At 45.3% G+C, this 26,613-nt stretch overlaps 1 protein-coding gene across 2 annotated transcripts in view; it reads right to left on the reverse strand.

The window, feature by feature from the left end:
• Positions 1-1,384: 1,384 nt before the first annotated feature.
• LOC111833231 (protein Wnt-7b-like) overlaps positions 1,385-26,613 on the reverse strand; it is a 28,484-nt gene continuing 3,255 nt past the window's right edge. For both annotated transcript variants that reach the window (XM_023791279.2, XM_023791278.2), the window contains exons 2-4: positions 21,952-22,178; positions 9,355-9,626; positions 1,385-4,903 (exon numbers count right to left, since the gene is read on the reverse strand). In XM_023791279.2, the coding sequence (XP_023647047.1) occupies positions 4,424-4,903; positions 9,355-9,626; positions 21,952-22,178 (979 nt within the window). In that variant the 3' untranslated portion in view covers positions 1,385-4,423. The remainder of the gene's footprint in view (positions 4,904-9,354; positions 9,627-21,951; positions 22,179-26,613) is intronic.

The following is a 26,613-nucleotide window of genomic DNA, read 5'->3' on the forward strand; positions in this document are numbered from 1 at the left end:
TGCAGGAGCTTATGAGGTCCCAGCCAGAGGGGATTCAGACGTCTAACAAAACACACCTTATGTCCGCTCTGCTGGTTGGCTGGCATGCTTTTCACATACAGAAACACGAGCGGGAAGCGGAAACCAGCCGAATAAAACAGCCCGGCCTTCCATTCACGGCTCGGGGACTGCCGCTTTCCAAAATGCACCTTATGCATGTGATTAGCGGTGATAAATAATTTGGGTCAAACCGAGCATTTAAACCAATCAGCCGCTTCTATTTCTAAGCCAAGAGGCTATTGGCTCGCTTCCAAGCATATTAAGCTAGTACCAGTCTTGATTACCTATATTATTACTGCACTGATACTGAATTTTCTTACAAAACCAAACTTCTTTGTTGGTATTCTATATATTTAATTCATTGATTTGCAGCCTTAAACTTGAATGTGATAGATAATATATTTCTGATTTCTAATTTGGATATAATGTATTAATTTTTTGCACAATGGTATGTGCACCTGAGGCTTGCGTGGAGGGGTGTCTTAGATGTGTAATAATTTACTGAATTTTTTATTGGATTCATGGGCACTGTTATGAATTTGATAAAGTATTACAACTGTAGACACCATGGAATTCTAGTGAAGCAAGAGTCGATTTTTGGCTTCACTGGGGAGTTTGACTCGTATTGTAGATTGAAAAGCCGGATAAACATTCTGATTCTTCAGCCATCAGTTAATGGGCTTAGAGATGCGGGTCAGTGCAGTCAGGAGCCCTTTTGGATCCAGGACCCCAAAATCACAGATATGTGTGCAGATGCTTCCAGAGTTGGCCCTTGCTGGCTTTTAGGGATCATACACTGCAGGAAGATGGTATTATTATTGAGAAACCAGAAGCGTATTCAGACAATGATACAGCGTGATTCCGACCATGATGCTGCACCCTCACAGTATGAAGTGGACTCTCATTTCTGCTGCATGAAGTAGATCCCTCACAAAACTTCGGGCCGCCTCACTTAATCAGGAAGCACCAGTGGCTGTTTTAAACGGCAACATCACTGATGAGATTTCCACGTCACAAAACGTTGTTTTCTCAAAAGTGAGCAGTTACAAAACACTATTAGATATTTTTTTCAGCACAGTTAAATGCTTTCTAGACTTCTGTGAAGTTTTGCTTCAAGATATATTCAGAAGTCCACTTTTTCTGAGGCATCTGTAAGTAGCTCTCGAACACTCCTGAAAAAATAAATGTACCTATTTAAGGATATGGAACATGGCACTTAAATGTGGATTCAACAGGTTGTGTAGGATGCCAGTTCCACCAGCTCATCCCACTGCAGCTGAGCCCAAACTAGATGCTGGGACGCTTTCTAACATAATCTTGAACCCAGGACTGTACCTCTATGAACCAGTCTTTCATGTTGTTGGTTTGTTTATTTGCAAAAATATGCCGTATATAATTTTATTTCCTTTTCTTTATTTCCATGAATGCTAAAATTGTGCTTTCAAAGGCATGAAACTTCAAGGAATTACAATGTCATTGCAGAGTATAAGATGCCATAGAATGAAAAACATTTTTTTACTTCAGCAAGCTATCCTGGGGTGAATAATACTTTAAGAATAATTTCAAATTAAGGGTTTAAATACATACATATAAAAAATATGTACAGTACCAGGTATAAGTCTGGATATATCTGCTTTTAATGCATTTGTCTTTGTTTTAGCTATGTAATTCACCTTATGGGAAAAGGCCTTGAGGCAATGAAGTAATACATATCAAATAATGCAACAACCAAGAGACGTGTTCATTCCCCTTGACAGCATTGCAGACTCTCGGCTTTCTCTCAGCCATCTTCCAGATGTAGCCAGCTGAAATGCTTCTACAATAGGCCTGAAGGAGTTCCCACAAGTTCTGGGCACAGGTTGGCTACCTTGCTCTTACTCTTTAACCCCACTGATCCCAAACCAGCTCTATAGGGTTTAGGTGGAGGGACTGTGGGGGCCTGGTCATCTGTCACAGCACTCCATCTCTTTGCTTATTCACAGGATGATACAGCACTTACATAAACTCAAGGTGTGTTCAGGGTTTGTATCTTGTTGAAAAACAAATGATTTTCAGTATCCAGACTTTTGACTGGTACTGTACCTTATATGTTTCTTCAGTTTTTAATATTCAGCATGTTAGAGAAATAGGGTGAACATGTACAACCTGCAGCCAAACAATTGATTTTCAAGCCCTGGAAAATGAGTAGAGGAATCCAGTAAATGTGAAATGGAGTTACAGACTGACTGAGGTGATGATGAAGATGTTTATTATTCATATTATTATTAATGAGCCGTTAATGCCTTCAGTAGCTATTATAATTAACGAGCTGTTAAATCCTTCAGTGGCTATAAGTCATGTGCCACTAGGGCAAAGAAGATTTCACTTGCGTGGTCAATTAACTTTTACACTCGTATTCGTAACTAGCAGGGTTTATTCCAACCAGAAACTAATAACTTATTTATTCATTTATTAACTTAGTACTATACATTGCAGCGTTGTAGAAATATCGCAGTTGACTGAATATTATTCTCTGTACACAACCAGCTTATGAAATAAAATTTTTTTAAATGTTCTAATTCTGAGAACTTGATGGGGGGGAAAGACAGGAGAAGTGGCTTATCTACAAAGTAAACATTGTTTCTTTTGAAATTCATACTAATATTCCATTTCAGGCAATAGTTCAGGTTCCTCTGTGATTTTCAGTACTTAAAAAACAAACATTTCTTTGAACTGGTAGCATACAGTAAAGTCACTTTAAAATAATAATAAAAATAATACTAATGATAATAATGACTGATTTTATTTTCTCTGAATATAAATGTAAAGTGCGGAAACCAGTACTGCTTATAAAAATATAAATCCATAGTATTTCTAGTGTCTGTGTTTAACAACTTAATATTAAACCTTAATATTACTCTTAGCGATACTCTATTAAAGAGTAACGTTTCTAGGTAAAATATGACATCAGCCTTCTTATCCCATGCATGTTGGTCACGTCTTCCAAATTCCACTGGCTCTAAGCGGAGAATTTGACTTGGCAGGTTAGGGCTGTGAATGGAGCATGAAAGTCGCGCCCAGCACTACGCCGGGCTGGGAACCGACAAGGTGCAGGCGTGACCGGAGCCCCCTCCCTCTGCCCACCCACGACGTCTGAAACGCTGAAACTGGGCAACGACTTCGGGAAGGATTTCAGCGTCTCAGCAGGAAAAAGGAAGGACCCAGCGGATGCGTTTAATCCCAAACTCATGTTCGAGCAATACTCATTTAAGCTTTGAACCGAAGTTATACCTTAATAGGAAGGATTCAGTGCAGCTCTGTATGATGCATCCAGCGACACACTCGCTTCATGCTATGGGGGTCGAGGAAAGATGATGGTGGCTAAAAAGGAAAAAACAGCTTCCCTGCTACTTACTGAAAATGCAAAAGGACGCAGTGTGGAGACGAGAATTAACGGATGTTTTGTGTTGGTCTGCAGATGCTTCTGCTGCAATCCTCTGACTGATTGAACACGACACCAAAGAAAAGGCATCAGCAGCAATGAAACTGTTTCTAAGGGGGTAAATTACAAAAGATATGCACCTTCAGTCAGTCACTAAAGTTTTTTTATACTTAGTACAAAATAAGACATTTCTACCCGTTAGTGCTTCGTTTAAAGATAACTATTACATAAATAGACATTTTCATTTTTCAGTGTTCAAACAAGCAGCTCCAGTGTGACTGGACAGTTATCATGCTCCCAGTTTTCTGTTTTCCTATTGGCTAGGCCAGAGATACCTCTGCCCAATCGGGCAAACTCTTCCACATGCCCATAGACTCCATGCAAACATTCTTCATCTCAACTGACCTTTTCTCTATCCTTTTCTCTCCAACATTCCTTTTCAAACAGGAAGACTGATCAATTGCCATGCTACAGAATCTCTGCCTCTTTCTCCTTGCTTTATGGAAAACTACTGTCATACTCCACAGTATTCTGGGAATCTGAGTTCCTTCGCAATCTCACTGTGAAACATCAAGGACTACAAATCCCAGAACGCACTGCATGGTTCCCGCCGGGGCATTATTTTGTCGCAATTTTTATCAGTCTTGAGACATCAGTGCATAAGAACACATCATTCTTTTTCAGTAATGAAGTGGGCTTTTACCTATTGATACTTGAGCTCTTTTTTTCCAAAGCAAAAACAAAGTCTGATGTGCAAAACGATGCCATGAAGAGTTGATATTGTAAATTCCATCCCATTAGATCCGCTGTCTCCTTTTGATTCTTCCTTCCCCAGGTCTCCAGCATCCAGGCTTCCCTTTCCCCTCCATATCGCCTCCTTCCCCTCGGTCGCACTTCACAGGTCTGACCTCTGGCGCCCCCCCCTGCCTTTATCTCGCTTCTTCCTGCCCTCCGTACCGGGCCCTACTTGCAGGTGAACACCTCCGTTCGCTCGCTGCAGGTGTTGCACTTGACGAAGCAGCACCACTGGAACTTGCAGTTGCACTGCCACACCTTAGTGTACTGGTGCGTGTTGTAGCCGCGGCCGCAGCACATGAGGTCGCAGCCGTCCGTGTGCGGCGAGGTGCGGTTGCAGAGGCGCCCCTGCGTCCCCACGCTGCCCGTGGCGGTGTCCTCCTCGCAGTAGTTGGGCGAGCGGTCGATGTAGACCAGGTCGGTCTCGGTGGGCTTGCGGAAGCCCTGGCTCTTCTTGACCTTCAGGAAGGTGGGCTGCCGCAGACGGCTGGCCCGCACCACCTCCACATGCACCGCCTCGTTGTACTTCTCCTTCAGGATGTAGCCAATCTCCCGGAACTTGGGCAACGTGGTCCAACAGGTCTTGGTGGTGCAGGATCCCGAGACTCCATGGCATTTGCATTCCAGTTTCATCCTCTCCTCTAGGACCTGGGGAGGGAAAGAAATGGGTGGTATTAATGGGCAACCAATTGGCCATATGGACACCATCACTCTAATGTGGAGGTCTGGAAGTCATTCAGAACATGGGTGTGGATTAACTGAGCGGGGGTGGGTGTCTGTTCTGCAATGTTGAGAGACTGTCAGCGTGTTGTTGGTATATGGGATTCCATGTGAAATGGGGGGGGGGAGGGGGGTGAACATTCAAACCTACAGTCATGACAGCAACTTGATGCAAATACACGATGGCAAGGATTTAATTCAAGGACCTTCAAGGCCATTTCATTGTCATATTGTCGAGGCTTAAGAAGTCTCTGGTTAATGGGACGGATTTCAACATGCTTTGAAGATCCAAAATTGGAATCAGGATTCACATACACGGGGAATTTGTGTTCGGTTGGTAATGGCTCTCGTACATGCAGTAGAACAGGGGCGGTGAGGCGGATCCACGGAGAGCCGCTGGGGGTTCGGGTTTTTGGGATGACCTCTCATTCAGGAAACACGCAGCCAGAGCGACTCTCCATGGATCAGGTCTGCCACCCATGCAGGACAATCACATACAGTCTCGACGAGACAGTTATCACATACAGTCCGATTGATGGATATACAAAGAACATATGTGGTTGATAAGTGAACAAAAGTGCAATGCGAGGAATGTAGGAATAAATATAATATGTATGTATAGTACATTTGAAGCATATTGATGGCACTTCTGAGCCAGATCCCAGCAGAAAAATCCACTTAATGGTAATATCCAACTGCACCCTACGTTATCTACCTCCTGATCAATGGTCAGCATGCACAGTTATGTGTCTCATGTATCTATGTCCAGAGTCTGTTATGGTCAAGTTACAAGTGTGGTGGTCAGCTCTTCTTGCAGTTCCCTGATCCAGCTGCAGACCCACCCGACGGATGGCTGTTTGCGTATGCAGCAAAGGAACACAGAAAAGCGGGTTGTCCAGAAACTTCCATCGCTACAGAAATCAACATTTGGAAAACAAGTAGTTCAGCGTCATCGAGACAAATGGAAGCGCTTGCATTCAGACAGGCAAGTCTTTTGAAGTTAGTTAAGAAGCTCATTTAAGAATGAATTCTAAGGGTTTTTCTCTGTGCTGTTTTCTGCTCTTCAAACACATATGCTGTTCACTGTCGTGTCCACCCAGCAGTTTCCTGTTTTAGGACATCTGGTAAAAATTGCACAAAGAAATATCGAAAACAAATGCAGGTCACAGGATTAATTCAGAGCATGGGGTTTAGGGACTGAAAGCATGGTGGAAGAATGTGGTGGGGCAATTATTTTTGTGATACTCTGGTAAATGTGTATCAACTGGCTCTTTAAATGCATGTTTTTAATTATGCAGTGATGACAATAAACCAAACTCCTATGTGACTGTACTTCGTTGAGGTATGGATATTCGGTGACCTCCCTATTTCTTATTGGTCCTTTGAGTCTATCGTAGGGCTATTGATTGGATCTCTGACTCATTTTTACAGTAAATGTACTTGCGCCGGAGGCAACCTTGATCACTTACAGTAAAGTTCCGTTTCGCTTCTCACATATCTGCACTTTCTGAAATACACGAGTGGATTTCAGTCCCGCCTGCATTCCTCTCGACAAGACTGGGCTGGAATGGCGTCCAGATGCCACTCACTTTCATGAAACACTTCATCCAGACTAAAGTAACCCCGAGAAGGTAGAGCTGAGTATTTTTGTGAAGTTTGCCGTTTATAAAATCTCCTTTTTATTGGTACGGGACATGAGGCCCCAGAGAAATATGACGTTAACGTGGTGGAAGGGCTTGTGATCCACAGAGTTATGTTTTCTGAAGCTCACATCCTTCTTCTCTAGCTCCACAGAGCTTCTCTTGGTGAAATAATCTGACCAACTACCACTCAACAAAGCCCCCCATGAAAGGTACCCAGAAAAACCAGTGTACCTTGTCCAAAATAGTTACTAGGATGCAACTGGCAAAGCCAGGTTGGGGGTTGTGTTAGCTTAACCAGTATGCATGATGTGGGCCCTTGATCAGGGGTGGAGTATCTACTATTTTGGGATTCCTCATTCTGAAAAGACCTTAGGAAGTCCCAGGTCTGAGGGCTGTGCAGCTGGGGGCTTTCCCAGCAGATCAGAGGGTTCCCCCTATAAGAGGCCTTCATGGTAGAGCTTGCATGATGGTCTCCTGAAACAGCTAGAAGGTACCAACAGGCTAGAAGGGCTGCACTGAAGGTGAAGCTGAGGTGAAAGCTCGTGCATGGAAGGAGTTTGGAGAAGCTACTGAAAGAGAATGTCAGGTGGGTGTTTGATACCTTAGGAGGGGGGAGGGTCAGTGTTACATTGCTCAGTGTTACTCAGTGCTGGCAACCATATTGATGGAATTCCTCTACAATGTCTTCTGTTGGGATCTTCTTTAAGTTCACAGACCTGTCTGCCGTAAACTTCTGGTGGGTCACAGCACTATCACTGCGGCTGTGGTGGTCAGGAAAAAGCACTGGGGCGAAAATGGCACTGGGTGTTGTGGAGTTCTTGTTGGGGGAACCAGAAGCTGCGTTCACACTTCTTAGCCTTCCTGGGAGAGCCTGAGTACTGAAGGGGAGACTCCACCCCAGCGCTGACCCAAGATTCAGGAAGAACGGTGTGGATTTTGGCCTGGATTTGGAAAGCGAGGTTTGGTCTGGCTTTGGTAAATGGGGCATGCTTCCATTACAACCCCCAGTAGGTTTTGCATTGCCAGAACTAGTCACGGTTGCTGTGGTGACCTAATCGAATAATTCATTTTAAGCCTTAAATTCCCCCATACACAGCCACTCTCTGTTACTGTTCTCTCCTCTGCCAGATATTCCTGGATTTATAATATCCTGACATCCATCAATATCTCCATGTCGACTTCCACGTCTCCCTGGGTCAACAAGGTATGGGCTTGCGTTTCACTTCTTTAACCAGTCTTCAGGGTATGACATCATCACTTTGGTCTGCTTTTTTCTCATTTTCAAACTCAAGGTAGTGTGTGTCTCAGCCAGCTAACCCTGTGACCCTATGAGCAAGGGTCCTGGTTCAAGCCTTGTCGATTTTGTTACTATTATTATTATCCTCATGAAATACAGACACACCCTTACACGGCTCCATACTGCCTTTGCAGGTAAGCATGTTCTTCTTTTGTCTGTGTCTGTGACAGGTCCCTTAACAAACGGCATACGCAAATAAAACGGGGACACTGGTTTTACTGAATGCGGTGATGTCATACGATGAAGACGCAAATCAGATCAGCTTCAAATCGGTTTATTTATTGGTCATATGTATGTCAGCACAGGGTCAGAATTACAATGAAATGCGTCAGACAAGAGAAGACACAAGAAACAAGGCTGCCAGCACTGGAGCCCTACAGCAGTTTCAGTTTAAGGGTAAAACTGTTATTGGTCAAACAACTGAAATGCAAGCTCCTCCCTCATTGGGCCAGGGACACATCGACCATGACAAAATCAGGACGTGCTTCTGATGGACATCATTCATGTCGTAGGAGGTTAGTTCAAAGTGATCTTTGCCAAAGGGACGTTCCTTAGACGGCAGAGTGTTCGCTCTGCACCCTCAGCTCCTGCCTCCATGGCATATGGCAGGAGTGGCTCACTCTGTGTTTATGTCTATGTTTTTATACATAGCTGAAAACCATCGAAAGGGATTCATATAAAAGCGCAGTTGTTTCTGAAATGTTTAAATCCAAGTCCACAGATTCCTGGCAGACACTCCTAACTTTGTAAACAAATACAGCCTGTTGCTAAATTTGGACAGTGGGCAGTTCAGCCCCAGCGCAGGTCTGCTCCTCTGCGTCTCACATATAGTAATAAAACCAGACTGTCCCCATCTGGCCTGCACCATATCCCAGTACAACTCTGCTCCATTGCTCCCCCTGCCCTGTTAGCTCGTTCCTCATTGAGCGGTGTGTGGCTCAGTGGGCTAAGCCTCTGTCCCCATGATTGGACGGTCGCTGTGGCTTCGACAGGATAGCTCATGTCTGTGCGCCCCCCCCCCCCCCCCCCCCCCCCCCCAGCTCGAGGAATGCTTCCCAATCTTCCGTCAAGCACCCAGGTCCTCATCTCCATCCTTCCATCCCTCAATTGCACATATATCTTCAGTGATTCCCTGCCTAGACTGTTTTTTTTTATTGACAGGGACTGGATAATGGATAGGACATGGAGAACAAGGTCCTGCTCTGGACTCTCCATCATCCAGCTAGGTGACCACAAGTGCGCTTCTTCCCTTGGACATTCATGCAACATATGATAAGACCCAGGATGTCATGACCAGGTGTTGATCGGTAACAAGAACAATTTTAGAGGAGCTCAAACCCTTTATTTTCCTATGTGGCTATTTGCCTGGTCATTCCTGTACCTGAAAGATGTGTGCAGATGAAATGCGAAAGTCGTGCACCGATGCTTTGATAGGTTACCTTCCTGCCAGCCTCGTTGTTATGAAGGTTCATCAGCCTCCGGGCGTTTTTCTTGATCTCGCGGGCGTCCACAAACCAGCGGGAGAAGGCGATGCCGTACTTGACGTCCGCTGAGCAGCCCCCCCACTTCCAGCCCTCCTCCTGGTTGTAGTAGCCCTGCTTTTCGCGGTCGCAGCCGCAGTGGCTCAGGTTGCCTTGGCTGCAGGCCGCCGTGACGGCGTGTGCGGCTCCCGCCGCGGTGATGGCGTAGGTGAACGCCGCCTCCCGGCTGCCTGGGGGGTGGAAAAAACATGGCCATTGAAAAGCGATGAACCTGAGAACTACAACAACTTGACGCCAATATAGACCACTTTACACCCCAGAAAGTCACATTTAACTTCACCCATTTATACATTTTCGGGACGGTAGGATTCACCGATTCGCATCGATACACCGGCATAAAAGTTCACGATGCGATTGCCCCCAATTCAAAAAGCGCGCAACAGATGCAATTTTGGATGAACTCGGGATGCATCCTTTCTGACATCTTTGCATTCGTGAAATCCAATTTACTAATACATAATTTTGGTTAATTTATGATTTGCTGTTTGCTTAAGAACCAAAGAATTAAAATCAAACTTTCTGTCCCACTGTGAATTCACATCAGATTCCTAACATATTTATGGACTGTGGGAGAAACACGGACTGGCCAGCGAATACACATACAACACAGGGAGAGCATGCAGACGGCACAGCCACACGGAGCAGAGGCGGGACTTGAACCCCCAACCCCAGAGTTTTGCTGCACCAGGGCTACTCACTGAACCACCCACTGTTTGAACAGGCATGCTGTCTAAGAATGGCCCCCATCCTGAGATCTTATGGGCCTTATGATCCCCGGTCCACCTGTTATGCACCTGAGATGCCATTGTAGAGTAGCTACAAGAAATTCCCTATTCCTGGGCGGTATTCAGAACTGCTGACATCAGGACATAAGGTGCTTCTCAGTGGAGCTAGAGAGGAAGAAGGTGTACCCAGTGTGGTTCTGGAAGAAATGGGCCTAACACGCATCATCTCATTCCCCAAATATTCCACATGGGCCCCACATACCTCGGTAAATCCGGAGTGGGCAGCTCAAGTCAGACTTTGTTTTGTGGCTAGGCCTGTGATTTGACTGTGCCTGAATATTTACCAGGGGAACAGACTCCTTCAGGTGCTGTCCAAAGTGCTGAATTTCTTCCGCAAGCACCTTTCAAGCCAGCCACATCAGAGTGGGGGTTCTGCGACTTCAAATGTCGAGGTCCGGAATTTCTCAGGCCAGTGATTGGTGTGAAGCTGACTGGTGTGACAGGAGCCGTTTAGGCATAAACCTTATATGAACACAACAGAGCCTCCTCCGCCCTTGTACAGATATTAGTGTCAATTGTCTGTGTCTTTAAGTGTTTTAACCCGTAACTTGGTTCAATGATGAGGTTACATTTGGAGCGTCCACTTTGACAGGCAGATCATGGATCGGCTGTAGTAGACGTGGTTACAAGCGCACTTGCATCTTGTTGTTAAGGGGTTTTTTTGGCTTCTTTATCGCATTATTTTTCAGCATATCAGCGTGCTACATGGACGTTTCCATTGCACAAAGCTATCCGCATCTGCTGCCATCTCAATGGCTTCTTCAAACCAAGACTCAAATGTGGGCTTAGCGTGACATCAGTGTTAGCAGCGTATGATTAAAGCCCAACCAAAAATGCTGAATTAATCGGACTGTTGCACAATAATCAGGACACCATGAATGATAATGAAAGAATGTTAAATTTTTTCTTCTAAATGTTCTGAAACAAACCCAGGAACACAAAAATGCAGTTACACAATGGCATGTGTGGGACTGATTGCAATAGCAACATTCTGCTGAAATTCTTCTGGACGACACAACCAGTCAGTTCAGGTTTCTCACTGGGTGCTCTTGGGGGTCCAGCACAATCCTCTTCTGTTCTGACCTACCATGGAGCAAGCAGCAGAGCACCGATGTCCCCTAACCTAATGATGGATACACGCTAAAAAAGGCACAGTTCTGAGCATTACATCTTGACTGGCCTTTGGTCATACTTGCTGGATATTCTTCGCCTAGCTACCGACGTCTTGGCCAGCTGCGGTCAGTGCTGGATGCCATTGCCAAGGCTTGTCCCCGCATGACCGTCTGCTGCTAATCCTCTCCCTGACATCTAATGGGCTCTGACTCACCACCATCTGGCGCTATGGAGGTAACCTCGGAGGTGAGAGAGAGGCTCCGTAGACGTGGTGTTACAGAACTGCACTATGGGTTGATTTCTGAGATAAAACGGTCTTTTTGACCTATGATTGTAACGAGGGGATCCAACGATGAAGCTGGGGGTTTGACACTGGTAACCCACAAGCCCACAGATGTGATTCTCCAAACATTGTTACCAGTATTTATGTCCCTGGGTGAAAATATATACGTAGTAGTTCTCTGTCAAATAAGTGATTCTTAGATCATGCTTTGCTTGTTTATCAACGGGAGAGCAGATGTAACAGCATCATACTCAAGCTTCCTGTTCATTCATTCACTTGACACCGCAACCGCTGATGAGTTGGCTGATGGATTTCCGACCTGCGCCTTCCCGTTTGCGAGCCGCTCCACCAGCTCCGGATGGATATCCCAGGATGCCCTCAGGACGCCTCCCTACCACTGAACATCTCTACCATGGTGTAGCAGCTCCTCCAGGAGACACCAGGCCATGATCCCGGTGCCCGAGAAGGTTCTCCTGCTCGCTACACAAACCTGTGGTTCATAAAACGCAGAGGATATAAAAAAAAAACCTGGAACAGACCAGCCCAGAGCCCTGACTGGATTCTAGTGGAACCACCCTGGGATATCCTTGCAAGCTGCCAGTGGAAAATTGGACTGACCAGAAAAACCTCAATGAACTTGGAATGGGCTGGAGTGAAGAATGGAGGAATATTAAACCAGATGTCTAACGGAGTTTAGTGGCAAGTGCTTGTCGCAGTGTCCAGAGCGACACCTCAGCGGGACTTTGCCGACACGCGATGGGCTTACGGTCGACCCGAGGAGGTCCTGGCTACAGGAATTCCCCCTTCATCTCCATCACCTGCATGGTGTTGGCCTCATCCTCTCTGGCACGTCACCATTATGGGGGGGGGGAGCATTTCTGAATGTGGCAGCAAAGAAAGAAACCGTCAAACCAAGGTTTCGCAGGGACGACTTGTGGCTCAGACATAGCCACCAGCCCTGGGGATGACGCTTAGGCCTCAAGCTCTTGGTCTGTCTGCATCCGGTCAGAGCACAGCTGTGGACTGGGGGCAGGGCCATATACAAGGGTGGGGCACTGGCCCCAGCTGAAAGCTGATTGGTCCCCCAAGTGTGCCCGCCCCGTCACGCACCAATTCAAAACATATCATTGGCTAATAATAGCGCTGACTCTGCTGTACGAATTATGGCCCCTCTTGTGCCCCCCACCTTAAAAAAATCACAGAATCACCCCTGACTGGAGAACCATAAGCAACAGCTCACTAGGAAGAGGGTTCCCTGTCCCATTCCCAATGTCTAGGAACATCTGGTCCAGCCTTGGATGAATACTTTTGCATTTTCTTAGGACTCGGCTACTAAACTGCCCCCCCCCCCCCCCCGCCCTTCCCACGGAGACGTCAGTGTCATCTAAGCAGACCAAAGACGTGATGGAAAGCAGTCCATCTGAGGATTTAATCGGCACTCCCCTGGGGGGCGGGGGGTGGTAGGGTTGGGTGGTGAGGGGGCCAGTCGCAGAGCGAGCCGCAGTGGGACCTGGTCCAGGCCACAGATCGCTCGGAGAGCCCAGCGGGCCGATCCACCAGCCTCCGTGCGCTCGCATAGCGCTCGTAAAAGAAGCCCGCTTCGTATAACTGCTGGGGGAAAAGCCATTTAAGGGGCCCCCGGACTGGCACTCGTGTGAGGCACCCCGCATAAATCCGGCTGGGACACAGAGCTCGCACTACATTATTTCAAAAGCAGACCACTGTGTGTTTGGATGACCCTGAAAATTTGGCTCATTGCATGACAGTTAGAGAGATGAATCAAACAGTGCAAAAATGGGATTTATTTTTTTAAGGGTTGACACTACAGTTATACATCAAGTCAAAATGAAAGCTGCTAATGGAAAGCAGCATTTCTAATGCTAATCGTATGAAAATACAACTTTAACATACTTGGATTCCATGTGTATCTTCTTTTCTATTGAGAGCTTGCAAGAAGAAGAAAAAAGTGACACCTGCTGGTTATTCGCGGGGGTGCAGCGTGAAAAAAAGTAATGGGCTCATTAACTCATCATCAAGTTACAGTTGGCTCTTTACTGCACCACCCAGGAAAATAGAGAGAAAATAGAGAGGAAATGTACTCAGCATTTACAAAACGTGCTATAAGGTACAAAAAACTGCTAAGCTCCCCAAATGCCTGAAATTGCATCAGCATTTGAGAATAATGTGCTAGAATTGTCACATTCTCCAGCATAAAAAATAAGGGAGGAATGTGTTTTAATCTATGCACATGACAGTTAAAACACTGGATAAAATATCGATACTTGCATACCATCGAGTGCTAAAATTATCAGTAGCATAGAGTGCATCAGCCAGTCAGAAACCTTGTAATACCCAAACTACCATTGTTACGTATCCTTAAAGTACACCAGCACTGAACTATATTTTATATGAAGTGCTCTGTGGTAGCGCAGCCTGTGGCCGGCATATGAAAAGGCACTCAGGATGGCGAGTGCACGGCTGAGTAATACCTACTACTGGTTTCCACTCCGTTTTATGTACGGTTGCTATGAGCGCACGCTTGGGACAAATTACAGACGAAGTTGTGGGATATGAGGTTTTCGGCTCGAAAAAAAAAACACACACAAAGCCGTGTTCTTGCCTAACAGGAGAGCCATTGCGGCATTTGTGCCGAGCCTTTTGCGTTTTTGCACGAGGCTCGTTTCCATGGCGTTACCGCGTGACAGGCCTGAGGATTTGCGGTGTGGGGGGTTTGGATAATGAGGAAGAGGGGCGAGGAAGACAGTGATGATGAACTGCCGCAAATGTGAATAATGAGTGTTAAAGTGACAGGTTTGGCAACATGTCAATGATGCTGTGAGCCAAGTGAGATCCAAATCGGGCCACAGAAGGCCATGTGAGAACCTAAGACAGATTGGCGTGGCCTAAAATCTCTGCAGAAAGGCATGGACTGGTGGCACCAAGCCTCGACACTTTCGTGTCGACGCGGGGCGAGTCTGGGCCTGCGGAGCCCTTTCCACTCGGCTGCGTAGACGCAGCTTCGGAAAAATGTAGCATCAACATAAAAACTAATATCAATGGAGCGCGGCAGGTGTACCTGAGTTCACTGGCAGTGGAGCTCTTAGCTGGTGCAGTGTGGCCGAGAGCCGCGTGCTTGTCTGATTCGTCAAGGCCTCTGGCCCAGTGCCAACCCAAGGCTTGCTGCAAACTGACGAGCTACTGCTTGTAAACGATAGCAGACTGCATCCTCAGTATTTAGCTACGCCGACTACCCACTGGATTCTATGCTACTCAGATCACTTTGCCCTGTCACTTATTACTTATTGCTAATTCTGTAAAATTGTTGCTGGATTTTCTGTATTTTATCCACCGTGCCACTTCGTCTTGCTACCTTGCTTTGTCACACATCTACCTCTTGTTAAATGTATTATTATTTGTTGTTGAATATTATGTGGTTAGATATCGTATTGTAGCTAGTATTTTGTAATTAGTATTTATTGTATTGTAATGTTACACTGCTCTGTTAATTGTCTGTAGTCTGTGGAGAAAGCATTCAAGCAAGGATTTCATTGTACTTTGTACGCTGTACTTGCACATATGACAATAAAATCTTGAACCAAAAGCACTATTCGTCTACAGATGCAAGCAAATCTCTTAGAAAGACTCATCAATGGATGACTTTGGATGTTTTGGTTGTTAGTCGTTAATTTTCTAATATACATTTTGTCTGTAATGCTTCAAGCACTTCAAGATGCAGTGGTCCTCACACTGGATCTTGCGCAGTGAGGAATACACAGATGCAGATCTCTTCAGATGTGTCGCTCCCAGTGTGACCACTCATCCGAATTCCATCAACACAGTCTGGTTTTTTGGTCCTCTGTCCGGACTTGGGTGTCCTCCTTTTTGCCCCCTTGTCCTTTTTATTGCCTCCTTGTCCTCCTTTTAGCTCCTTGTCCAACTTTTCCCCCCTTCTCCTTCTTTTAGCACCTTCTCCAGCTTTTTTACCCCCTTGCCCTTTTTATTGCCTCCTTGTCCTCCTTTTAGCCCCCTGTCCTCCTTTTAGCTCCTTGTCCTCCTTTTAGCTCCTTGTCCTCCTTTTAGCACCTTATCCAACTTTCCCCCCCTTGTCCTCCTTTTAGCACCTTCTCCAGCTTTTTTACCCCCTTGTCCTTTTTATTACCTCCTTGTCCTCCTTTTAGCCCCCTGTCCTCCTTTTAGCCCCCTGTCGTCCTTTTAGCACCTTATCCAACTTTCCCCCCCTTGTCCTCCTTTTAGCACCTTCTCCAGCTTTTTTACCCCCTTGTCCTTTTTATTGCCTCCTTGTCCTCCTTTTAGCTCCCTGTCTGCATTTTAGCTCCCTTGTCCTCTTTTCTCCCTCCCCCCTACCCACCCCCCGGCAGCAACTAGCCCCTCTCTCCCCCACCCCTGGTCGTCCAAAAATGTGAAATTCCCACAAACACGCACTACGGATGCCAGCATGGGATGGGCCTGCAATTAATATTTTTATTAATTGAGATAAAGAGAAAATTCTCAGCTTCCGTGTCTGAGTGATATGTACCCCCCCCCCCCCAACAAGTATTAATGGGTGTTCTCCTTTTTAGAGTCATGCTAGTGGTCATCCTAGTGCAGGGATCAGGAGTGGTTCTGACTAGGGAACCCCTGAGCCAGGCTCAGTCCCCACCAGGGACTATCTGTCTGGGTCTGGAACCACGTAGCCAATCCATGGCTTTCCAGCAGAGTCCAGGCAGCCTGCTGGATCTTCCAATGTCTGACTGTGAGGCCCACAGCTCAACCAGGAAGGCCAGAGGCCACAATCCACACTCTGCTCTCCCCGTGGAGGCCCTAGGATTGATAGAACCACAAAAGACTGGAAGGCTGTGGAAAGAAGTGCTAAGTGCTTTGTTTCCTACCAAATGAAACAAAAGAAGGTGCTGAAAACCGTTTTCTGCAGCGCGAGTGCAGACTGTTAGCATAGCGCCGTCTGCCCACCGGGTCCAATGCTGCTGCTAATGTTGGTTACAATGGCTACTGGGCCGTGAGGCTAATTCGTGGCGCTAAAGTTCTTGCGAGTGCGTTTCTTTGGGCCTCCAAGATGAACACACTGGAACTGATGCTGGCAGAGCACTGCATGTGTTATCTTTAATACCCTTTTGCATTGCTTACTTCCAAGGGAAATCAATCAGTTTGAGTCTCAGATTTAGCGTCAACATGGAAAGGATATGTGAACGACGGAGGTGGAAGTTTCACATCCACAGCTGGGTAAGATTAATATTTCAAGACGCATTTCCTTTATGTTGGCTGACGAGGCAAAGATTACACGTTAAACTGCTATAGCATGCATTACCCCACATGCTAATTATTTTGATAAAACAAGAGCATTTGGAATATTGTTGAGATTTTGGGGGTAGAGATTCAAAATTAGCTTCAGATCCCACATAACTATTACTTTTGCATTTAATTTTTATATAATTTCACCACAAATCAAAGGAAAATGCTGAAAAAAGGACAAAAAAATTTGATATATTTAAGACTGGCTATTTTATATTTAAACTGTCAGATGCATGTGAGTATAATGTTCATTCTGGCGGACTTCAGCTGTTTAGTTTACCACAAAAGAAAAGCAAATTACTCCATGTAAAGTTGTGCTTCTGTCAGTTGAACAGACAGTGATATCGTCTGTTGGTTAGAAACCTTCATACCATCTAAAAACATATGCTAATACAATCAAAGTATCTTACTCCTAAGTAAAAACAGAAAAGTTTCACGTTACCCTAAAGCTACCCCTACTTGCTGCATTTACAGCCAATTGCTCCAAAACACTATGTCCCTGGACCTTGTTCCCCTGACCATAATCGACCAGTATAAGGCTGGTTAGCAGAAAAGGCTGCTATACTAGAACTGAACCTGTTGAAAGGCTTTTACTATCCTGCAAAAACCCATGAATGGCCATATATTCTGTAGTTGGCACAATGGCAAAAGCTACATGATATGCATGATGCAGTAGCCATCTCACTCACTGACATCATTTCCTGCTCGGCATATGCAGCCCCCACCTGAAGCGGTTTTACAGGCTGGGCTCTGACTTCAGTTTTGAAAGTCAAGCCACGATAGACACATCCATCCCTCTTCTGGACACGCTTGTCCCATGCGGGGTCTCGGGGGATCTGGAACCGTTCAGGACAGGGTGGCAAAACCGTACCATTTACACCTAGGGGCAATTCTGGCAGCTCCAATTCATCCCAGCATGTTTTTGAAAAGTTTTTTTTTTTTTTTGGGGGGGAGGGGGACTAAAGAATCTGAAGGAAACCCCACAACAATGGGAGAACATGCAATGGCCATAGCAGCGACTCGAACCCTGGTCCCAGACGTGTGAGGCAACAGTGCAAACCACTGCACCACTTTGCTGCTCTTTAACACACACAAATCTGGGGAACTGACTGCAATTGCACGACATTACTCACTTCCTTATGAATTGATGTTTACATCAATATAAAAACTATGTACGTTAATAAATGATTCTTGAAAACACATCTGTATATATGTCAGATAATACACCCAAGTAATGCAGTCTGTTAATACACAATATTGTAATTGTCCCGTGAAGCCTGTACCGTATCACTTTTGTAACATACCTGCGTGTGCATAAGCCCCAGCTCTGCGTTACACGAGCTCCAATCCTGCCGGCACCTGTACACTTTACTATCAGAGCGCATCACGGAATAAATGTCTCTTTATGGATTTAAGGTACCACAGTTTAAATAGACTTTATACTCCTTCACTTACATTTTGTCCAGACTACCTTAAATCCGACGAGTTACCCCGATAAGCCGGTATGGTCGCTGGGAGATGCATCCCGCTCAAACTTATTTGCTATAATGTAACTGCTACTACGTAACATTCTTGTTGTTGTTCTGTTGTTATTGTTGTTGCTGCGTGTGCATTGTTTTCTGTATCTTTGTTTGTATTGTAAAGCGTCCTTGAGTGTGAGAAAGGCGCTATATAGATAAAACGTATTATTATTATCATCAATAATAATAATAATAATTATATTTTTGCAGCAGAATCAAGTCATTTCGATCTAAGAGGAGGATTTGTTGCAACAGTAGCCAGCATAAGATGCAGTTGGATTGCTCTGTGTTAGACAATGCACAGAGTTTATATTCCCACAGCACAGATTTAAAAAAAAATACTTCTTAAGACACAGTTAAACTGACCAGATCCTGTTCAGGTCGTCCATGCCAGAAGATAATACTGTGATATGTAGCATGAAGTATGATTTATGTACCAGAGCTGTGTACCTGGAATAGTCCCACACATTTGGATAGGATGTTTCTCAATGTTCTGCAGACTGTTTAAACTGAAGCACTCCTCTCTGTGTGGGGCTTTTACTATATTACTTAAATGTACCTGCTGACTGACACACCTTTCATCGAGCTGGTTGCTTACACGTTGTTGGTGTGGGGGGAGAGGGGGGTAACTGGGGGAGGGGGTGGGGCTCTACCACATTCCGTACCGAAGTGTGTTTTCCTTTCCCTGAAGCCAGCTCGCCTGCAGGGATGAAGACCTTGGACCGCTTACTCCGGCTCCCTACTCTCCCTCAAGGCCCCTCTCCTCACTATAACCAAGCCGCCGACCCCCGAGAAATAACTTTGCCTGGCAGGCGACGCCACCACGAGAAGGTGCAAAGCCAGTGGGAGTCATCGCAGGTCAAGGAGACCGCAAAGCCTCTCCGCATGCATGGCTCGGTTGGGATAATCATTTACTACACCAAAACAGTAGCTACGAGAATGTGGATTCTTCTGTTGTGAAGCTACTCACAGATCATGGCCGCTGTCCTCCACAGTACTTTGTACGAGCTTGTGTATGAGGTTTGATACTGTTTATACAGAGAGAGGCTACCCTGGGCTCTGACAGCTCCGTCTACAGCTAAAGCTAACAGCTGGTACGTTTACGCAATGTCTCTCAAGTGACAACAAAGATGAATCATTTCAGCACCCTAAAACCCAAACAATTAAGAAAGTCCAACAATGAGTAACTATAGTAAAACAGCACCATTGTAATAAGGGCTTGGAGACGTTGCACATCTTGGGTCGCTCTGAGACTAGTATTTATTGTAGTATTTATTGTAGTATTTATTGCATTTTCCATTAGCCTGTCCAGGGTTACTAAGCGATTCAATTGCACCTTTCTGGACCCACGACAGATCGCACCTGTGGCCCAATGCACCACACGGCAGTGCAACTGCCATTTATAATATTTCGTGGCTTGATGTGCTGGGTGGGGCGGGGGGTGGGGGCTGTAGAGATGAATCGAGACGCTGCTGGGTGGACTTTGAAGTTGCGTAAACAGCCTTTCGCTTTAAAGCTGTGCCCTGCTCACAATGGGCCGACTGTTGAAGGATGTAACCGCAAACACGCTTTGATCCATTTGTACATTAACCATACGTCAAACACCGTTTCTGTCAAGTAGATCTGCCAGTACGGAGGTGCCGTCATAAGCGGCTATCGGCACCCTTTCTGTAAAATCCATCTATGTATTTAAGAGTGTAGGATACAAAAAGGTTTAATTACTTTCCATTGACTGGGCTCCGCGATCCTGAAAAGGTCACGTCCGTTAGTTTGTGGACCTGTTAGATTAGCACACATCACTTTAGACCAAACCATTTTCCCCCAAAGGGAAACACGATAAAAGCAACAGGCACTGTTGAAATCATTTAATTATTTATGGTTTCGCCCATGCTATGCTCATATACTGCTTGAAATTTCAGTCCTTTCCATAGGCAGATAATTCTCTTGGAGAGCAAGCAGGGGTAGATGTAAAGAGAATTTCCCCAGGGGGGCTAATAAAGTGTCACTAATCTGTACTCATTATTTTTTGACCAAACAAACCCTTTGAAGTAGTGATGGACAAAATAAAGCCTGACGAACCATTTGGTGATTTTTTTACCCCACTAGATGGTGCTCTTGGCTTGCTTTAGGGCATGCTTTGTGTCCTTTTTTGAGCAGAGCGCGCCATCTAGTGGAGTCAAAAAATACAGCAAATGGTTCATGAAGTGCCATTTTGTCCATCACTACTAAGTCATTAATGGTATGCTGTCTTTTCCCCTTATAGGCAGGTGCTCCCCAGTGCTGACAGGTGCCAGGAGATTTGTACCTTCTCAGATGCCCTTGCTGCCCTCTCATGCACACAGTGACCTTCCAAACCAGCACCTCATCTCAGATCATTTAAAGAAACAGACAAACAGCGACCTCACCCTTCTGCAAGTTCCTGATTCCCTAGAGTCTGGGGTCATCCTCCAAAATGGCTGAATGCTAAGGAACATGGAATTAAAGCTGGCCGTAAAACAATGAATAATTTATGACCAATATATAATTTATGAGTGGTGTGTTAAAATATGGTCCAAGGATATATCCTCACTTTGTGAATATGAGCAGTTGTGACGGTTGGGATCCTTGGATTAACAACAGATGTCTGCATCTATTTTTGTCCAGAAACATTCTTTCTGAAACAATGCAATTAGCAACTCCCTAATCTACAATATCATTTATACTGCACCTTTTTTCAAAGGAAATAAAATCTGAAGAACTAAGAATACAAGGCCATGTTTTCGACCATAATGTGCCTCATCCATGGACCGTGGAACTCATCTGAAGGGGGGGGTGCATGGGGGAGGGAGCCATTAAGTCACGTCAACTTAACTTGTCTGTTTGCTTTTGAAAAACTCAGATATAACCATTTTAATTCAGGTTTTTAATTAATAAAGTTTTATTGGTTTGAATTGCATTATTTGTAGGAAATTATTTTGTGACTAGTCATCACTGCATTTTCAGTCCGCCCCCCCCCAAAAGTTCTATGGTACATTGCCCCATCAACATCAAGACTAGCAGTGTGGTGTTAAGAGTACGGTTCCAACTGCTTTCAACAAAATCCCTAAAAAGTCATTTTGGGGATATCTTCCCATTTTGCGTGATGAGGAATCCGCGGTTTTGACAGATGTATGTGAACAGCTCGGACACCGAGAGCTGATTTTAATCTCCTGCTGGATCAGGAGTGCTGGGTTTTCCCACAGACGCTTCCCGCGTTGGCGTGTTGATACCCATCCAGCCCACCCACATGGAAGTCCATCACTGTGTCCCCCATCCCCGAGGCCTTCTGTCACCGTGTTTGTCCGTCATCGTGAGTGACAGTCACCCCATGCTACTGACACCACATCCATCTGTCGTTGTGTGCGTGTCCCCCTGTCATCGGGTGCTTTGTCACCATGCAGGACTCCCTTGCTTTTCAGTTTGTGTGCCGTCATGCTGGTCACGGACCTGCCCCGGAAAGTAGACTGACCTACTCGGAGTTCCTGCCCGAAGACCGTCTTCTCCCCCAGGGCCGAGCAGTTCCAGCGTCCATAGCGGAACTGGTACTGGCACTCATTGATGCCCAGCTGCGCACCCTCGCCGATGACGATGATGGCGTCCGGACGGCTCTGGCAGATGGCCCGCTGCCGTGGGGCCAGGCCCGGGATCTTGTTGCAGATGATGTTGGCGCCCAGGGCCACCACTGAGGACAGCGCTCTGGAGAAGAGCAGGAAAACCAAGAACATCAGCGGGGCAGGGCCTGGCTGAGCATCGGGTCGAAATACCATCCAAACACATCATAGCTTCTACGCATACACTGATGAATGAAATCAAGTCTAGTTTTTTCACCGAGATGCAGACACTGTACTTTTTCTCAACAAACAGCCCAGAGAAATTTGTAACTAGAAGTCAAGAGGATATCCAAGCCTCTCTGCTGGTAAGGATGCGATTTGAAAACGAGCCCAGATTTGAGACTAGCATGCCCCTCTCAGGGCGTGAATGTTACTGCACCCCTTAACATTGCCATGACAAACCGTGCAGGTTGAGAGGATTTGTTGGGTTTGGTTGAACATTGGCTCTTAATTGCTTAACTGGAGTCATAATGTCATAAAGCTTCCTTTCAGCTGTCAGTCAGGTACCAGGTATGTGGTTAGTGGGGTGGAACAATGTGTCTCTGGTCAGAAGATCAACAATTCAAATCCCAGGGGGAGCAGAGTGATTTTACCATGGGGGTTTTGATCAAGACCCTTAACCCTAATTGATGTCTCAAAAATGTTGCGTTGGACTAAAGCACTTGCTAAAAAAATGTTAAATATCTGACCAACCCCATATCAGACGTCATTGCAGACATTAATGTCCAGATGTCCCCAAGCTCAACGGACACCTTGTGCTTGGAGACTTCTGGGCTGTTAGCAGGACTATCAACCATGTTGAAGGCAAGAATCCTTGGAAGAGCATCTAGCTTTGAAGAGTTACCAGACCTTGGAAGGACAAATCGACAGGGGAATTCTGAGCTCAGCTGCAGCTTTGGACAAGGAAGCATCTGCAGGCTGCTCGCAAGGTACAAAATGTGTCTGGTGAAAACACTCTACTGTCCAACATCATCCATCTTGGAAAGCCTGGTTAGGTGGTCATGTCGAAATGAAACAGACTTGCATAATTGCTTGTGTCTATGCACATTGAATGAGTGTGTGAGTATATGAGACAGAGAGAGATCACAAAGAAAAATCTATGCACACACACTGTAAACAATGTCACCTAATGCCTTCCTCTAGTGAACTGGTTACTAAGAAACAACAGTATTTGTAGATAACGCACAATGTCTGAGCTTATAACCTTTAGTGAAAACAATGATTCATACATTACATATTACTTTTGAGATTTACCCAGCGGTAAATAAATAAAATTCTTATTAGCAACTAAAGCCAATGCATAAAACACGCAAGAAACATGCAGCATGAAGCAGCCGACAATGGAAACCAGCCTCAGTGTCAGAATGCATCACGTTTCTAACCATTAGCTTGGAAATGAATGTCAGTTAATCTGAAACGCAAAAACTGGTGAAAAAGCAACTTTACTCCACAACAAATGTGTTAATGGCCCAAGAAATGCGTCTGTTTATTATGAAAGTCTCTAAAGTACTTCCATTCAATTTCTGTCAATTCCCTGTCAGAAGGAAACTGTGTTAAAGCCGTATAATCTGCCAGAAGAATATCTGAGCTTTGCAGTCTTAACATTTTTGGGAACTACACTGCAAACAAAAATGTACACAATATATTTGATGGATCGTATGTAGCTCTAGCAGACAACACATACTGTGCTGCTGTGAGATTATACAGTATTACACACTGAATTCTGCATCTCTTCAAGCATGATAAAAAATGTTTTTATTTGGAGCTGGAGTTCAATGCAATTCAATTAAATTCAATTAAAAAAACTTTATTCGTCCCCGAGAACAATTAAAACACAGTGAGTTATGCTGTCATTTTCTACAAATGCATGGAGAATAATGATGAAAATCATGGTGACAATCTTTGATCCACTCCTGCTTACAGTGTTGTGCACTCTAGGTAATGTCACAGGCTGCTGCGTAATGGCCTACTATGTCATGGCCTGCTACATCACGGCCTGCTGCGTCATGGCCTGCTACATCACGGCCTGCTGCGTCATGGCCTGCTACATCACGGCCTGCTGCGTAATGGCCTGCTACGTCACGGCCTGCTGCATCATGGCCTGCTACATCATGGCGTGCTACATCACGGGCTGCTGCGTAACGGCCTGTTACATCACGGGCTGCTGCGTAACGGCCTGTTACATCACGGGCTGCTGTGTAACGGCCTGCTGCGTAACGGCCTGCTATGTCACGGCCTGCTGCGTAACGGCCTGCTATGTCACGGCCTGCTGTGTAACGGCCTGCTGCGTCACGGCCTGCTACATCACGGGCTGCTGTGTAACAGCCTGCTACGTCACGGGCTGCTGCGTAATGGCCTGCTGGGTCACGGGCTGCTAACTCCTCTATGATATCGCTGGCAGCTTTCTCAGAATCTCAGCCCAGAGAAGGTTGCTTCTGATAAGCACCCAATTAATAAATTCCTGGCATGGAGCTTGTGAGTAGTGTGGACACTCACAAAGAATTTCACATGAAGTGAAATCAACCCCCCCCCCCATCTCTAATTAGACGCTTTGCATATTTAAATCTTGCAATAGTGACCCAGAGAACATTGTGTAAGGAATATTTGACTGGGAGATGCAGTTCAATTGGACGCCTCGTTCTTACAGACCACATTTGAAAAGGACACTGACAAACAGAACTAAAAGAAGAATGATCCTGGTTGTCAATATTCAAGGTAATCAGAAGTGAGAGACCTTTCGGAATCAAAATCAAGAGCTGGGGCCATTTACTTATTTCCCAGAGAGGTCTGCTTCATGTACAAAATCAAACGTGGAGTTTGTACAATTTGTTTTATTTCACAGCTCTTTATCCCTAGACAAGTTAAGAGTCAATAAGGAACTACAATCAGGATGATCAGAGTAAGATAATATGCAAAAGCTCATTTGACCAAAGAAAAATCTAATTCTTACAGCACTGCCGTGCATATGAAGCCTGACGGCAAATCGGATCCAAGTGTCATCGAGGAATGTTGCTTGTCAAATTCCAGAGATCAAAATTCCAGGCTCCGGTGCTGGAAAATCCTTGGATGAAAGGTGATCAGGAAGCGTGGCCTGTTCATTATAGCAGGTGATACAGCAGGTAGTATAGAGATTACCAGCACGGGCCCTTAACAAGGAAGCAACCTGCTGGAGGACTTTTGACAGAAAATGTCCCCGTGTTCAATTGTGAAAGTAGATGAATTTGTGCATGGCGTAACATAAACAGGTCAAATTACACGATTATTTAGCAGGATTCGCCACTATTATAATACGAGCTACAATAGTGAGACATCAGGGTATCTGCTCCTTATTAATCTATAGGCTTTCATATCTTTTTAAAAGGCAAACGTTTAAACACTAATTATATTGAAAACTATTTTAAATAACGATAGCAAAAATGTGTGTGTAACCGTTTAAACGAAGGATGGTTTTGTCCTGATTCATGACGCATACTTTCCCGGGTGTGAGACAAGGCGGCCGTGTCAGCTGTCTGGGTGCGGGAAGGGCAGGCGCAACGCCCGCTAAACTGAGCGCAAAGCGCCGGGCCGCCGCTCTGAGCACCGCGGAGCGCCAAGCACAACGAAAAGTAAGTCTAAACGTGTGAAATTAACGTTCCCATGGATGTGGGACCTCTTAGCGTACTTCTGCCGAATCGTGAGGTCCCAGAGGGATCATTGCATTTGTCATGCACATATCAGTGACTATTTACGATTAAATTAAGCTGCAAAAAAGTTAAGCCGCATGGGTGAATATTACGCGTTCCTCACTGTTTAAAGTAATAATGTGTTTTTGCGATATTTACAGCAAAAATAACGTTAAATGAACCGGTCAGAGAAGCCGTTCGTTTGCTAATTACGGCCTGTTGCACCTGCATTTGCTTAATGATTTTAATCTGGTATGCGCTAATGCACCTATGCATTAGGCCTGCTGTTATTTTACCAAATCCATTTGCAAAGTCGATGGTGCAACTAGGGACGTACAGTGATGTATAGGTATTTACAGATAAAGTCCTAAAGGCTTTGAAACTGGAGTTATTGCACAATGATTCCAAGTCTTTTAAATCTCGTAGCAGTACTGATCATACTTAAGCTGGTCCGAAAACTCACCGCTAACACGCAAAAAAATGTACATTTCAATGTGAGCATGATAATGGCGCTGATAAATGATAAGGGGGACAATCCTAGCAAGCGCGCACCCCGGGCACATGGGTTTACTCTGCGCGGTTGGGGAAGGGGACGCATTCCCTCACGGCTGGAGCCGCTCCTTCCCTTAAATGTATCAGATATTCTGCGAACCGAATAAAGTAGGCTTAAATTATAAAAACAAACAATGGTATGTAGTTTTTAATGCACAAACCACGGTTCAACATAGCCTTTTCCACTTCTGAACTGCAACCATAAACCGCATCTATTTTAGTCCCGAGTTTGGGATGTAACAAAGATTTTTTGAATAATGGCTTTCTAAGTACTATTTTAAAGGAGAAAATATGCTTTTAGTGCTT

The sequence above is a fragment of the Paramormyrops kingsleyae genome, chromosome 1, assembly GCF_048594095.1.
Source record: "Paramormyrops kingsleyae isolate MSU_618 chromosome 1, PKINGS_0.4, whole genome shotgun sequence".
NCBI lineage: Eukaryota > Metazoa > Chordata > Actinopteri > Osteoglossiformes > Mormyridae > Paramormyrops > Paramormyrops kingsleyae.